A 12,672-nucleotide genomic window follows, 5' to 3' on the forward strand; every position below is an offset into this window, starting at 1 on the left:
TCAGGTCATCAGATTCATTCCTCTGCCCTTGGGTAGACCCAAACATATATCATTCAAGTCATGTTTTCAGGATGCTATTAATTGGGCAGCACAAATCATTTCCTTCTTCCATAAAACCAGGGCAACTTGCCTTCAGAGGCTGCTGAGTCATCAGAAACAGGGAACCAGGCACAAATTCTGAATGGGTCTGGCCTTTAAAAATCAATATCTCTGGGATGAGAACACAATTTAGAATCACTTTGACCCTTGTGGTTTGGGAACTGTGAACCAAATTTTTGGGTCCCATTCCAAGGCTAGAAAGCAGCTTCTAGATTCTTAGAAACAGGGAAGATTCCAAGGTCTAGGGAAGCCAGCCTCTGAAGGGCTCAAGGCTGATGAATAAGGAATTAGGAAACTCAGCAGGTTTCATGATCAAACTGCATTTTTTAATTGAATTTAAGTGCTTTCTATGTACCAGGAACAGTACTAAGCACTGGGGTAGACACAAGCTAATCAAATTGGACACAGTCCATGTCCCACCTGGGGCTCACGGTCTTAATCCCCATTTTACAGATGAGGTAACTGAGGAACAGAGAAGTGAAGTGACTTGCCCAAGATCACAGCAGACAAGGGGCAGAACCAGGATTAGAACCCAGGTCCTTCTGACTCCCAGGCCTGTGCTCTAGCTACTAGCCCACGTTGCTTGGAGTAATCTTAACTTGAGTCTTTGCAGCGGGAGAGAGATTTGAGGTGTTAAGTATACCTACATTTCATCCAAGAGGGAGCTGGGGAAAAGCAACAGAGATGCAGTCAGCTTAGAGAAGATTTGTTATGGTCTTTAGTGTTGGACTCCCCCCCAAGATTGTAAACTCCTTGAGGACAGAGATCTGCTGTACTCTCTCAAGCATCTAGCCCACTGCTCTACACCCAGTAGGCACTCTACAGACATTAAGTACAGCCCCACAGCACTTATGTAATAATAGTAATAATAATAGCATTTATTAAGCACTTACTATGTGCAAAGCACTGTTCTAAGAACTGGGGGGATTACAAAGTGATCAGGTTGTCCCACATGGGGCTCACAGTCTTAGTCCCCATTTTACAGATGAGGTAACTGAGGCACAGAGAAGTGAAGTGACTTGCCCAAAGTCACACAGCTAACAATTGGCAGAGTGGGGATTTGAACACATGACCTCTGATTCCAAAGCCTGTGCTCTTTCCACTGAGCCACGCTGCTTCTCATATGTACATATCCATAATTTATTTTAATGTCTGTCTCCTACTCTATACAATAAACACCTTGTGGAGAGGGAACATTTCTACCAACTCTGTTTCATTGTGCTTTTCCAAGCACTTAGTGCAGTGCTTTACACATAGCAAGCACTCAGTAATGGATGGATTGGAAGTAAGGCTATGTGGGTAAGGGTCGCATCTACTAATCTGTTGAATTGCACTTCCCCAAGTGTTTAATACAGTGCTGTGCACACGGTCAATGCTCAGTAAATACCATTGATTGAGTAAAGAAACCCTGAAGTTTCAGAGAACACTGGGCTACAAGAGCTGAGAAAGAAACCCCAATTAGACAAAAAGGGAGAGAGGGAAAAAGAAAGAGTTTGGGTGGAGGGACAGAGAAAACAAAGGTAAGGAACAAGAGTCAGAGAGAAAGAGTCATCAACAAGGACTTAGACAAAAGACACAAAGAGAAATTCAGAAACACTGAGAGGTAGAGAGAGGGAGGGAGGGAGAGACAGGCAGGGAGTCAGAACTGATCTAGTGGACAGATCCCTGGGACTGGGAGTCAAGAGACTTGGGTTCTAATCCCAGTTCTGCCCTGGCCAGTTGTGTGACCATCGGCAGATTACTTAATCTCTCTGTGCCACTTCAGTTTCCTTAACCGTAAAATGTGAATAAAATACTTGCCCCTCCCTATCTATTAGTACAGTGCTTGGCACATAATAAGTGCTTAACAAAGGCCATAATTATTATTACTAGATTGTGAGCCTGAAATGAATCAGTGACTGAGTCCCAACTGGTTATTTTGCAACTACTCTAGTGCTTAGGACATAACAGCTGCTTAATAAACACCCTAATTGTTAGAAAGAAACAGAAAAAGAGTGGCAGAGAATTAGAGATCGTGCAGAGGCAAAGACAGAGGGATAATCTGAGCAATGGTAGCAGAAAAGGTTTTACTGAGGTAGAGGCACAAGGAAGGAAACAGAGGGCGCCAACGAACAAAGTTCCTGCCACAATTTGGCAGAGGAAACTCACGTAATAACAGCTGGACTTATTAAGCATTTACTATGCACCAAGCCCTGGGATAGCTACAAAATAATCAGATAAGACACAGTCCCAGTCCCACAAGGGCCTCACAGTCTAAGAAGGAGGGAGAGCACGCATCTCACCCCCCAACTCGAAAGAGTTATCATGGCCTTTAAATCTCCTATTTCGAACTCGGGCAGTTGGTGACAAACAGCCCCCGTTTTTTTAAAGGTATTTTTTAAGTTTGTTAAACACTTACTATGTGCCAGGCACTATACTAAGTGCCATTCTTTTGGGTCTAGTTAGTTGCAGTCTCACCCGGGGCTCTGAAGCCAGACCATGGTGGTCTGAAATGACTTCTGAATGGCTGGGCCAATTTGCCTGTTTTCTTATCTGTAAAATAGGGATCAATCCCAGTTTTCCCTTCTATTTAGACTGTGAGCACTATAGGGGACAGGGACTGTATCCAGCCTGATTATTTTGTCTCAGCCTGATTAGCTTGCCAAATAGTAACTTAATAAATACCATTATTAGGACCTAGATGTAACCTCATCCTGACTGTGGTCAGAGAACATGTCTACCAACTCCATTGTATTATACTCTCCCAAGTGTTCTTAGTACAATGCTCTGCAAACAGTAAATTCTTAATAATAATGATTGATTGACCTGTTTTTTCCACCCCCCCTTTAATTTCTGCTTTTGATATAGTGCCCCCATGACACCTCAAACCTCTGTACCTCAGTGCTTGTGGTCTTATTTGATCAAAGGGACAAAAAATCCATGCTTCTTAACAAATGAGTAACAGCTTGGGGTGAAAGGCTTTAATGAGCACCTAAAATGGGCTGGCTTTATCACTGCATACATTAGCCCCATCAGAACTGCCTTCTCTTAATCTTCTACTTCACACCCTCTGCACTGGTTGGTTTAATGACTTGCATTGGCAATTTTAGTGCTGGAATGGGGAAAGACTTCTCATCGTTCCCTTTGGTGGTCCCCAATCCTTTTGGCACCTTGGGCCGTGCCAACCTCTTTTCCCCACCCGCCCCTCTATTTGTTTCCCCAACTGAGCCCAGCAATAGTTCAGAGATAAAGCTGTGAATAAACATCTTGACACGTTGAGAACTTGCACATTTATGACAAAAATCACAGATGGGTCAGAAAATCATGGGAGCCATAGGTAATTCAATCAATAGTATTTATCAGGACCTGCTGTATGCAGAGTGTTAAGAGAGTTAAGAGAAACAATCCCTGACCTAAGGAGGTTACAATCTAGCAGTAGAGACAGATGCTAAAACAATATAGACAGGAGGAAGAAAGAAGAGGAATTATGTACAGAAGTAAATGCTTAATAGGGTATAATAATAATAGTATTTGTTAAACACTTACTATGTGCTGGGCACTGTACTAAGCGCTGGGGTGGAGAGAAACAAATTGGTTTGGATGCAGTCCCTGTCCCACATGGGGCTCACGGCCTCAGTCCCCATTTGACAGATAAGAGAACTGAGTTCCAGGGAAAAGAAGTGACTTGCCTAAGGTCACACAGCAAACAAGTAGAAAAACCAGAATTACAACCCATAAACTTCTGACTCCCAGGCCCGTGCTTTACTATGCCATGTCAGTTCTCTAATGGAAAATATGAAAAATATTGACATGAGTGACACAGGAGAATATGAATTCACTAGTGCTTAGATGGTTTAGAAGAAGTGGCTGCTGTGAAAATTAGAGATTTATTGGGGAAGGCTTCTTGGAGGAGATGTAGGTTCAGATGGGGAGATTTATAGCCTATTCGATTTGCATTTGAAGAGGTTCCAGATGGGGAAAAAGTCTAAACAAGAAGTCAGGAGCAGGAGAGACAAAAGCAAGGCATAGTAAAAAGGTGAACTTAAGAGGAAAAACTATGATGAGTTGGGGTGTAATGGTGTAAAAGAGTTGGTAAGTAGGAGGGAGAGATCTGATTGAATGCCCTAAAGCTAGTAGTCAGGTGTTTCTGCTTGAAAAGGGGAATGGGTTTCCACTGGAAGGTTCTGAGGAGTGGGGAGATGCACAGTATTATGTTTTAGAAAAATGATCCAGGTAAAAACTAAGTATGAACAGGAAAGGGGACTGAAGGTGGGGAGATTAGTGAGGAGACTGCTATAGTAGCTGTTGGGATATAGCAAGTGTCTGAACTATCTGGGCCATTTCCATGGAGAAGAAGGAGCAGATCCTGAAAATATTGTGGAGAAGAAACCCACAGACTGTGGCAACAGATTGAATGTGGGTTTTGAAAAAGAGGGAGGAGTCAAGGATAGGATCAAGGTTGAAGGCTTGAGAGAGGGGGGTGGTAGTGCCATGGAAAAGTTAGGTGGAGAAAAAATTTGGAAGGAAAAATGGGGAGATATGGTACAGCCCTGAGATCACATGCCAACCCTACTTTACCCTGGCTAACAGTTTCTTAACCATTGTCATTTTGCTTGCCCATTCACTTACCTAAAGTCCTGAAAACTCCTTACATCCTGGTAGGAAACCCAAGGAGCAGTAAGAAACTCACACCCACTTATCAAGTGGAGAAACAGGCTGAGGAAGAGAGAAGCCTCTACATCTGAACCACTTAAGACATCTTTGCCTCGGGTGAGAGTAAAACCCATGTGTGTTCATTCCCAATCCCAGGGTTTATCAGGTATATCAGGTGGTAGAAATAAGGGGTTTATTTCTTCCCACACCCAAAATCTTTTCTGACAGATATTTGTAGATTCCCAAGTTGGGGAGATCTGAGAGGAAGGGATGGGAGCTGGGGAAAACCAGAAGGACCTGAGTTCTAGTCCCAGCTCCACTATTTGTCTGCTATGTGACTTTGGGAAAGTCACAACTTACATTCCCTTTTCTCCCCTCACATAACAATAATAATCACGATGGTGTTTGTTAAGCACTTATTATGTGCCAAGCACTGTTGTGGGGTAATTATAATAATAATAATGGTATTTGTTAAGTGCTTACTACGTGCCAAGCACTGTTCTAAGCGCTGGGGAGGTTACAAGGTGATCAGGTTGTCTCACGGGGGGCTCACAGTTTGAATCCCCATTTTACAGATGAGGGAACTAAGGCCCCCTCCTTCCTCTCCCCCTCCCCATCCCCCCTGCCTTACCTCCTTCCCCTCCCCACAGCACCTGTATATGTGTATATATGTTTGTATGTATTCTATTTTATTTTGTTAATATGTTTGTTTTTGTTCTCTGTCTCCCCCTTCTAGACTGTGAGCCCACGGTTGGGTAGGGACCGTCTCTACATGTTGCCAACTTGTACTTCCCAAGCGCTTAGTACAGTGCTCTGCACACAGTAAGCGCTCAATAAATACGATTGAATGAATGAAGTGACTTGCCCAAAGTCACCCAGCTGACATTTGGCAGAGCCAGGATTTGAACCCCTGACCTCTGACTCCAAAGCCCGGGCTCTTTCCACTGAGCCACGCTGCTCCTCCGTACGAGGTCATCAGGTTGTCCCACGTGGGGCTCACAATCTTGAATCCCCATTTCACGGCTGAGGTAACCGAGGCCCAGAGGAGTGAAGTGAGCTCTGTATATATGTATATATATATATATAAATATATATATATATATAATGGTATTTGTTAAGCGCTTATGATGTGCAAAGCACTGTTCTAAGCACTGGGAAGGTTACAAGGTGATCACGTTGTCCCACGGGAGGCTCACGGTTTTAATCCCCATTTTACAGACGAGGTAACAGGCACAGAGAAGTTAAGTGACTTTCCCAAAGTCACACAGCTGACAGTTGGCGGAGGCAGGATTTGAACCCATGACCTCTGACTCCAAAGCCCGTGCTCTTTCCACTGAGATACCTGTATACATTACCTGTATATATGTTTGTACCTATTTATTACTCTATTTATTTTACTTGTACATATCTATCCTATTTATTTTATTTTGTTAGTGTGGTTTTGTTCTCTGTCTCTCCCTTTTAGACTGAGAGCCCACTGTTGGGTAGGGACCATCTCTATATGTTGCCAACTTGTACTTCCCAAGCGCTTAGTACAGTGCTCTGCACATAGTAAGCGCTCAATAAATACGATTGATGATGATGATGATGATATCTATTCTATTTATTTTATTTTGTTAGTGTGGTTTTGTTCTCTGTCTCCCCCTTTTAGACTGTGAGCCCACTGTTGGATAGGGACTGTTCTCTATATGTTGCCAACTTGTACTTCCCAAGCGCTTAGTACAGTGCTCTGCACATAGTAAGCGCTCAATAAATACGATTGATGATGATGATATCTATTCTATTTATTTTATTTTGTTAGTGTGGTTTTGTTCTCTGTCTCCCCCTTTTAGACTGCGAGCCCACTGTTGGGTAAGGACCGTCTCTATATGTTGCCAACTTGTACTTCCCAAGCGCTTAGTACAGTGCTGTGCACACAGTAAGCGCTCAATAAATACGATTGATTGATTGAATCCCCATTTCACGGCTGAGGTAACTGAGGCCCAGAGGAGTGAAGTGGGCGTCGGCCACGCCCACTCCCATTCATCCTTTTCCGAGGGGCGACGCCCCTCCGCGCGCTCCCCCCTCCCCCCCGCCCTCAGAAGCCACGCCCCCCATCTCGCCCCTGATTGGCTCCCGGAGGCCCCGGCCTGTGTGACGCCTGAGGCGGGGGGGGCGGGCGGCGGCGGCGGCGCGCCTGCGCGAACCGGCCCCGCGGGGAGGAGGGAGCCGGAAATAGGCGGCTGCAGCTGCCAGGGAAACGGAGGGACCGGGGGATGGGTCCCACCTGGCTCGTCCCGCTCTGAGGAGGATCCGGTTGAAGGGAGGTGGCGGGATCCCTCATCCATCCCGGGAGTCCCATCCTGGGTCGTCCCCCTCGCTGACATTTTTCCCATTCGCCTGGGAAGAGACGGGGCTTTTTTCCCAACTCCCGCTAGGGGGCGCCGTATTGGGGGGGCGCTCTTCGGGGGGAGGGGGGAACTCTGCCAGAACAGCGCAGGTAGGCCTAAGGAAACCTAAGCTGTTCCAGGAGTGAGAAGGAGGGGGACCCCTCCCCTCAAAAAGGATTCTTCCCTCCAGTCCCCTCCAAGGATTAGGGAAAAAGAAGAGGGTGAGGGAATTGAGCCGGGGGTGGACTCTCTCCTGGCCATGACTGGCAAGACGGTAAGGGACGTGGACAGGTATCAGGCCGTCCTGGCCAGCCTGCTGCTGGAGGAAGAGAACAAATACTGTGCCGACTGCCAGGCCAAAGGTAACCAAACCCTCCCTCATCCTCCTCCTTCCACCTTTTATGTAATCCCTTCTGCCGAGCTCTCTGCAGCCTCGAGGTAGAAACGGATGCGTAAGGGCGGCGGGATGGAGGGGAAGCCTTGGGGTGCAGGTTGGCAGATGCCACCTGGAGAAATGATCGTTTAGACTGTGAGCCCACTGTTGGATAGGGGCTGTCTCTATATGTTGCCAATTTGTACTTCCCAAGTGCTTAGTACAGTGCTCTGCACATAGGGAGCGCTCAATAAATACGGTTGAGGATGATCTTATAACTAGCCTTTTCCCGCTGGGGAAGGAACAGGTTGGCTGATGCCACTTGGAGAAATGATCTTGTAACTAGCCTTTTCCCGTTGGGAAAGGAACGGGGTAGCCACGGCCCAGTCGGTCTATTTGGGGGCCCCCTAGTTCGGTTGGATGGGTGCAATCGGTTAATGCCTTATGCAGTGACACACACTGCAGATTTCTTGGTACTAAAACTCCCCGCCCGGGTTGTGCAGTGGGTGTGCTGAGGCCTTGGGTGTGTGCATGTGTGGGGAGGGGGAGGAAACAGACAGGTTCTGAGTGTCGGCGGATGATGAGAAAGGGAGGGATGCTGTGGATCTGCCTCCATGGTAATGGCATCAGTGAAGATGCCCCGGCCGAATCGTGGGGAGGTGAAAGCGGCCAAACTTGGCAGCTGATTTGAGTGTCACAGTTGCACCTTGAGAAACTGGATTTAAACGTGATTAATGCAAGTGCACACCCAGTTGTCAAAGGCAGAATTTGCATCTGGGAACAATCAGGTGCAGAGTTTTCGGGTGCCGTTTTCTTCTTTTACAGCATTGATTCCTTAAGGATGGGTGAACTGGGGAAATGCTAAATTGTTTCTCATCTCGGTAGGGAAAAGGCCAGTGTTTTTTGACTCTGACCTTTCCAGCAGTCTGTCCAGTTGTTCTGGATGTAGTGTGCTTGTTTATGTTCTGACACATTTTGATAGCATCTATTTACCTGTCATCAAAAAGACTAGAAACCCAGGATCTAATTGTAGATCTACTTAGAGCCATTTTAAGTTATAGGTAGGCGTCTAATTGAGGTTCCATCTGATTATGCTTTATTATTTTTTGAATATGGAAATTTAAAGGAGGGGGGCAGGAGAATGGTACATCTTAGGAATCTTTGTTCTGCTCCTTTTTCTCTCAGAGGAGAAAAACGTAATGTTTTTTTGTGAAAACTGAGTAGCTTTTTCTATCCAAGGAGATGCATGTGAGCTCCCTGGGGATGTTGTTATGGGTGAATGAAAAGTTATTTCCCACTGTTCACATGAATCTCTAATTGGATCTTTGGGGCATAGAAGTCAAAAGGTGTCACATATGTGTTGACACTTCTTTGTAGTCGGTTCTTGTTCCTGGAAAATTGCCCTTCTTCCTAATGTAATGAGAATTTCTCAGCAATTAGGGAAAATGTTTGTGTTTTGCGCAAATCCCCTTGTGCCTCAACGAACAGATCCTGAATCCCAGCCAGGGCTAGTATCGCTACAGTAGAAGAATCAGAACTCATTTCTGTTCCTTACTGAGTTCATTTCCTATAAAGATGGAATCTGGCAAATTCAGGGGAATGTTTTATCTCCCTCAAAACCCTTGATAGCACATCAGCAACAGGGTAGTTTACAAGCAGGTACTGAAACTCTAGCTACTTAATTCTTCATGGAAACCAGGAGTGCTTGCTAGGCTAAAAATAAAGGAACTTAATCCTACCAAAGAGAGAGCCTTCACTTAGCGAAACCCTCATTTTGTAAGTGGGGCTTTCTTTTTATCTTGGTGTGAAGCAGTTTTGTATTTGAGAGGTGGTAATGGTAAGTTTCCACTAACCTGCAATTATCCAAGGTGTGATTATCTAATATTTGAATTATCCAGATCCCGTCTTTCTCCCTTCAGTTTCACCTCTTTTGACTATTTCACTCTTCACTGGCATCTTTGCCAGAGGGTAGACAGCGTAAGAGAAAGGAAGTCAAACTCAAATCAGTAGATTTTGCTAATTGCCAGAAATTCCGATATTGTGTGTGTTTTCACTTGGAAGGGTTCAGTTGGCTTCTAGACTGCGAGCCCGTTGTTGGGTAGGGACTGTCTCTATATGTTGCCAACTTGTACTTCCCAAGCGCTTAGTACAATGCTCTGCACACAGTAAGTGCTCAATAAATACGATTGAATGAATGAATGAATGGCTCACATTAGGTTTTGGATTTCTGTGAATTTTGGTGGTCCCCCTTAATGCCCTGTCCCTTTTGGCCATGTAATTCAATCAGTCATATTTATTGAGTGGTTACTGTGTGCAAAACACTGTACTAAGCACTTGGGGGAGTCCAGAGTTGGTAGGCACATTCCCAGGTCAGAACGAGTTTACAGTCTAGAAGGGGAGACAGACATTAATCTAAATTAATGATGAATATGGACATAAGTGCTGTGAGACTGAGGGGGGTAGTGAATAAAGGGTGCAAGTTCAAGTGCAAGGGTGATGCAGAAGGGAGTGGGAGAAGAAGAAATAAAGGCTTAGTCAGGGAAAGCCTCTTGGCATTTACTATATTTGAGGCATTCTGGTTTACAGGGACCTGAGTATTTTGTGTGCTTCAGAGTGACTCTAATATGTATGTTCCATTTTGCCATTTTTGATCTCTATCTTTATATAAATGGAGCTTTGAAAGTGCTACTTTCAATAGATAAAAGTAGAGCAACTCAGAATTGAGGTGACTTCTCCGTCTGACTTGTCCTCACGTGCCTCAGTACTGCAACTAGTCGTTTCTCCAAATCTGCCACTCTAAAACCAGAGCTTCCCGACAGGAAGGCTGTGGCACATCGATGTGACTCGGGTACACTGGAGAGCTCCCCCAAATCCTGAGGGTGCTGCCATTTTGTCATGCAGCATCCAATGTCCTCGGTAGAATACAACCAAATAATAATAATGATATTCAAGTGTTTACTATGGGCCGAGCACAGTTCTAAATGCTGGGGAAGATACAAGATAATCAGATCGGACGCAATCCCTTGCCTACCTGAGACTCACAGTGTAAGTAGGAGGGAGATTGAATTCCCCATTTTTCAGGTGAAGAAACTGAGGTACGGGAAAGTTAAATGACTTGCCTAAGGTCATGCAGTGGACATATGGCTGAGTCGGAATTTGAACCCAAGTCCTTTGACTCTCAGACCCGGTGCTTTTTCCACTAGGCCACACTGCTTCCCTGTGGAGGAAATAGAGACAAAAGTTATCCAGAGGAAAATTTGGAGTCCCCAAGGATGGCTCTGGTGTCTTCTAACCTTATCCACTCTTAGAAACAATCAAAACCAAGAGTGCTGATGGGAACTTTTGGCAGTAATTTAAAGAATAACCTTCTAATATCACAATATAAATGGAGGTATGTCTGCAGTTCCCTGCCTGAGGAAAGATACCCAGACAGCTGTGTAGCCAAGACCCTGCACATGTGGGGGAAGGGAGAAGTTGTAACCAGGCATTGTTGCCAAAAGAGAGTGAATTACTTTGAACTGGAGTTTAATAACATCACTTAAGAGGAGTAATGGGGTGAGGAAGATGTGAGCTAGAAAAACTAAAGAAAGTGGACCTCTCATCCCAGAAGCCTTGTCTGTTTAGGGAAGGCAGATTCAAGCTGCTTCTTCGGTTGGCTGGCTAGCATTTGAAATGTGTCCCCCACCCCCTTTAAAAACTCAAGTATGTGGTCGCTGGCCCCCACCCCCAGTGAATGTGACTCACCAGACAGGGCCTCAGCTTTTCAGCCAAAACCATTTCCTGTATGTGAGATTCTTCAGACGTATCAGCAAATCCTTTCGGTCAGACTTAACCCATGTGGAAGGTCCCAAGGGGTTACTTTTCATTTCTCCCATTTGTGACTGCATACGTGAAAGCACTATTAGGCCGTAATGTGCCTTTGCCATGGCAAGTCGTGCTGTGATAATAATGATGGCATTTGTTAAGCACTTACTGTGTGCCAAGCACTGTTCTAAGCACTGGAGACTGCGTTAGCACACGTGTTGGGGGGTGGGGGGGGGGAGCAACTCTCCCTCTGCCATGGGGACCGCCTCAAAAACGGTCAACCTGAGATGAACTGGTAAATGTTGATTTCTCTGTCAACCAGTCCATCAGTGGAAGTTTTTGAATGCTTCGTGCGGAGCACTGTTCCTAAACTCTTGGGAGAGTACAGTACATCAGAATTGGTAGACCTGTTCTCTGCCCACCAGGAATTTACAGTTTAGAGGGGGAAAACAAACATTGAAATTAATTATGAATATGTACATTAGTCTGTGAGGCTGAGGATGGGGTGACTATCAAGTGCTTAAAGGGCTACTGTATTTCTTTAGAAATGAATGGCCGAAAACACTGTGGCTTCCATTTTTGTCTGTGTGCGATGGAGTAATGGGGAGTTGTGGGGGTGGGGAATTGTGTATGGCTCAGTTAGGTAAAAGTCATGGGTTATCATTCCAATTAGGCACCCTTGTGGAGAGCATAACATTCGATTTGTTTTTCATTGTTTTCTGTCAACAGCCCTCACTGTCAGGAGACTTCCTGTTGATGACATTGCTCAGCGCAAATGGGGAACTTCCTGTCAGGAGAGGGATTACTTGAGTCGCATCTTCAGTTCCATCAGTTTGGGGAGAAATCGTTCTGTACACCCAGACGGCATCAGGAACTGTACTTGAGTTCCTAGCCTATGGACTCCTTGTTCTTTTGGAGATGGAATAACTTTCTGTCTCTTCCTGGCTGATTCTGCTGCTCTTCGGTGTGGGGACTGAGGCTGAAGAGTTTCACCGAAAGTAAACAAGATTCCCCATTAGATTGCCTTCTCTCTGTCAACACGCTAGGCCTGTTCCTCTGGAAATCATCTTCATTTCTTCCCTCCTTCCCTCCCCTCCCAATGACCGTGTCAGGAATGGTAGGTAAAACAGAGAAACACTGTCTCGGACATGAACCCGAGAATTGGTAATGTGCGATTTGAATCCTCTGTCAGACATTAATTTGCTGTGTGACCTTGGGGAAATCACCTGGATTCTCGGCCTCCCTGCCCTTAAGGTGGTTGTGCTGTTTGCTGCTCGCCATTATAGTTACCCTAAAGGGCTTTGCAACTGAGAAGTGCAATATAAATGCAAAATAGGAACTGAAATTGAAGTAGTACTAAGGCAGGATTCTGGTGAAGGTGTGTGGGGAAAATAA

At 45.3% G+C, this 12,672-nt stretch overlaps 2 protein-coding genes across 2 annotated transcripts in view; one reads left to right on the forward strand and one right to left on the reverse strand.

Moving 5' to 3' along the window:
• Nucleotides 1–7,058, reverse strand: part of COL9A2 (collagen type IX alpha 2 chain) — a 44,230-nt gene extending 37,172 nt beyond the window's left edge. The window contains exons 1-2 of the mRNA XM_038758638.1: nt 6,998–7,058; nt 6,834–6,959 (exon numbers count right to left, since the gene is read on the reverse strand). Coding sequence (XP_038614566.1) covers nt 6,834–6,959; nt 6,998–7,058 — 187 coding nt within the window. The remainder of the gene's footprint in view (nt 1–6,833; nt 6,960–6,997) is intronic.
• Nucleotides 7,059–7,209: 151 nt separating this feature from the next.
• Nucleotides 7,210–12,672, forward strand: part of SMAP2 (small ArfGAP2) — a 38,603-nt gene continuing 33,140 nt past the window's right edge. Inside the window, exon 1 of the mRNA XM_038758307.1 lies at nt 7,210–7,462. Within this exon, the coding sequence (XP_038614235.1) occupies nt 7,360–7,462 (103 nt within the window). The 5' untranslated portion in view covers nt 7,210–7,359. The remainder of the gene's footprint in view (nt 7,463–12,672) is intronic.

Source organism: Tachyglossus aculeatus, chromosome 16, assembly GCF_015852505.1.
Source record: "Tachyglossus aculeatus isolate mTacAcu1 chromosome 16, mTacAcu1.pri, whole genome shotgun sequence".
NCBI lineage: Eukaryota > Metazoa > Chordata > Mammalia > Monotremata > Tachyglossidae > Tachyglossus > Tachyglossus aculeatus.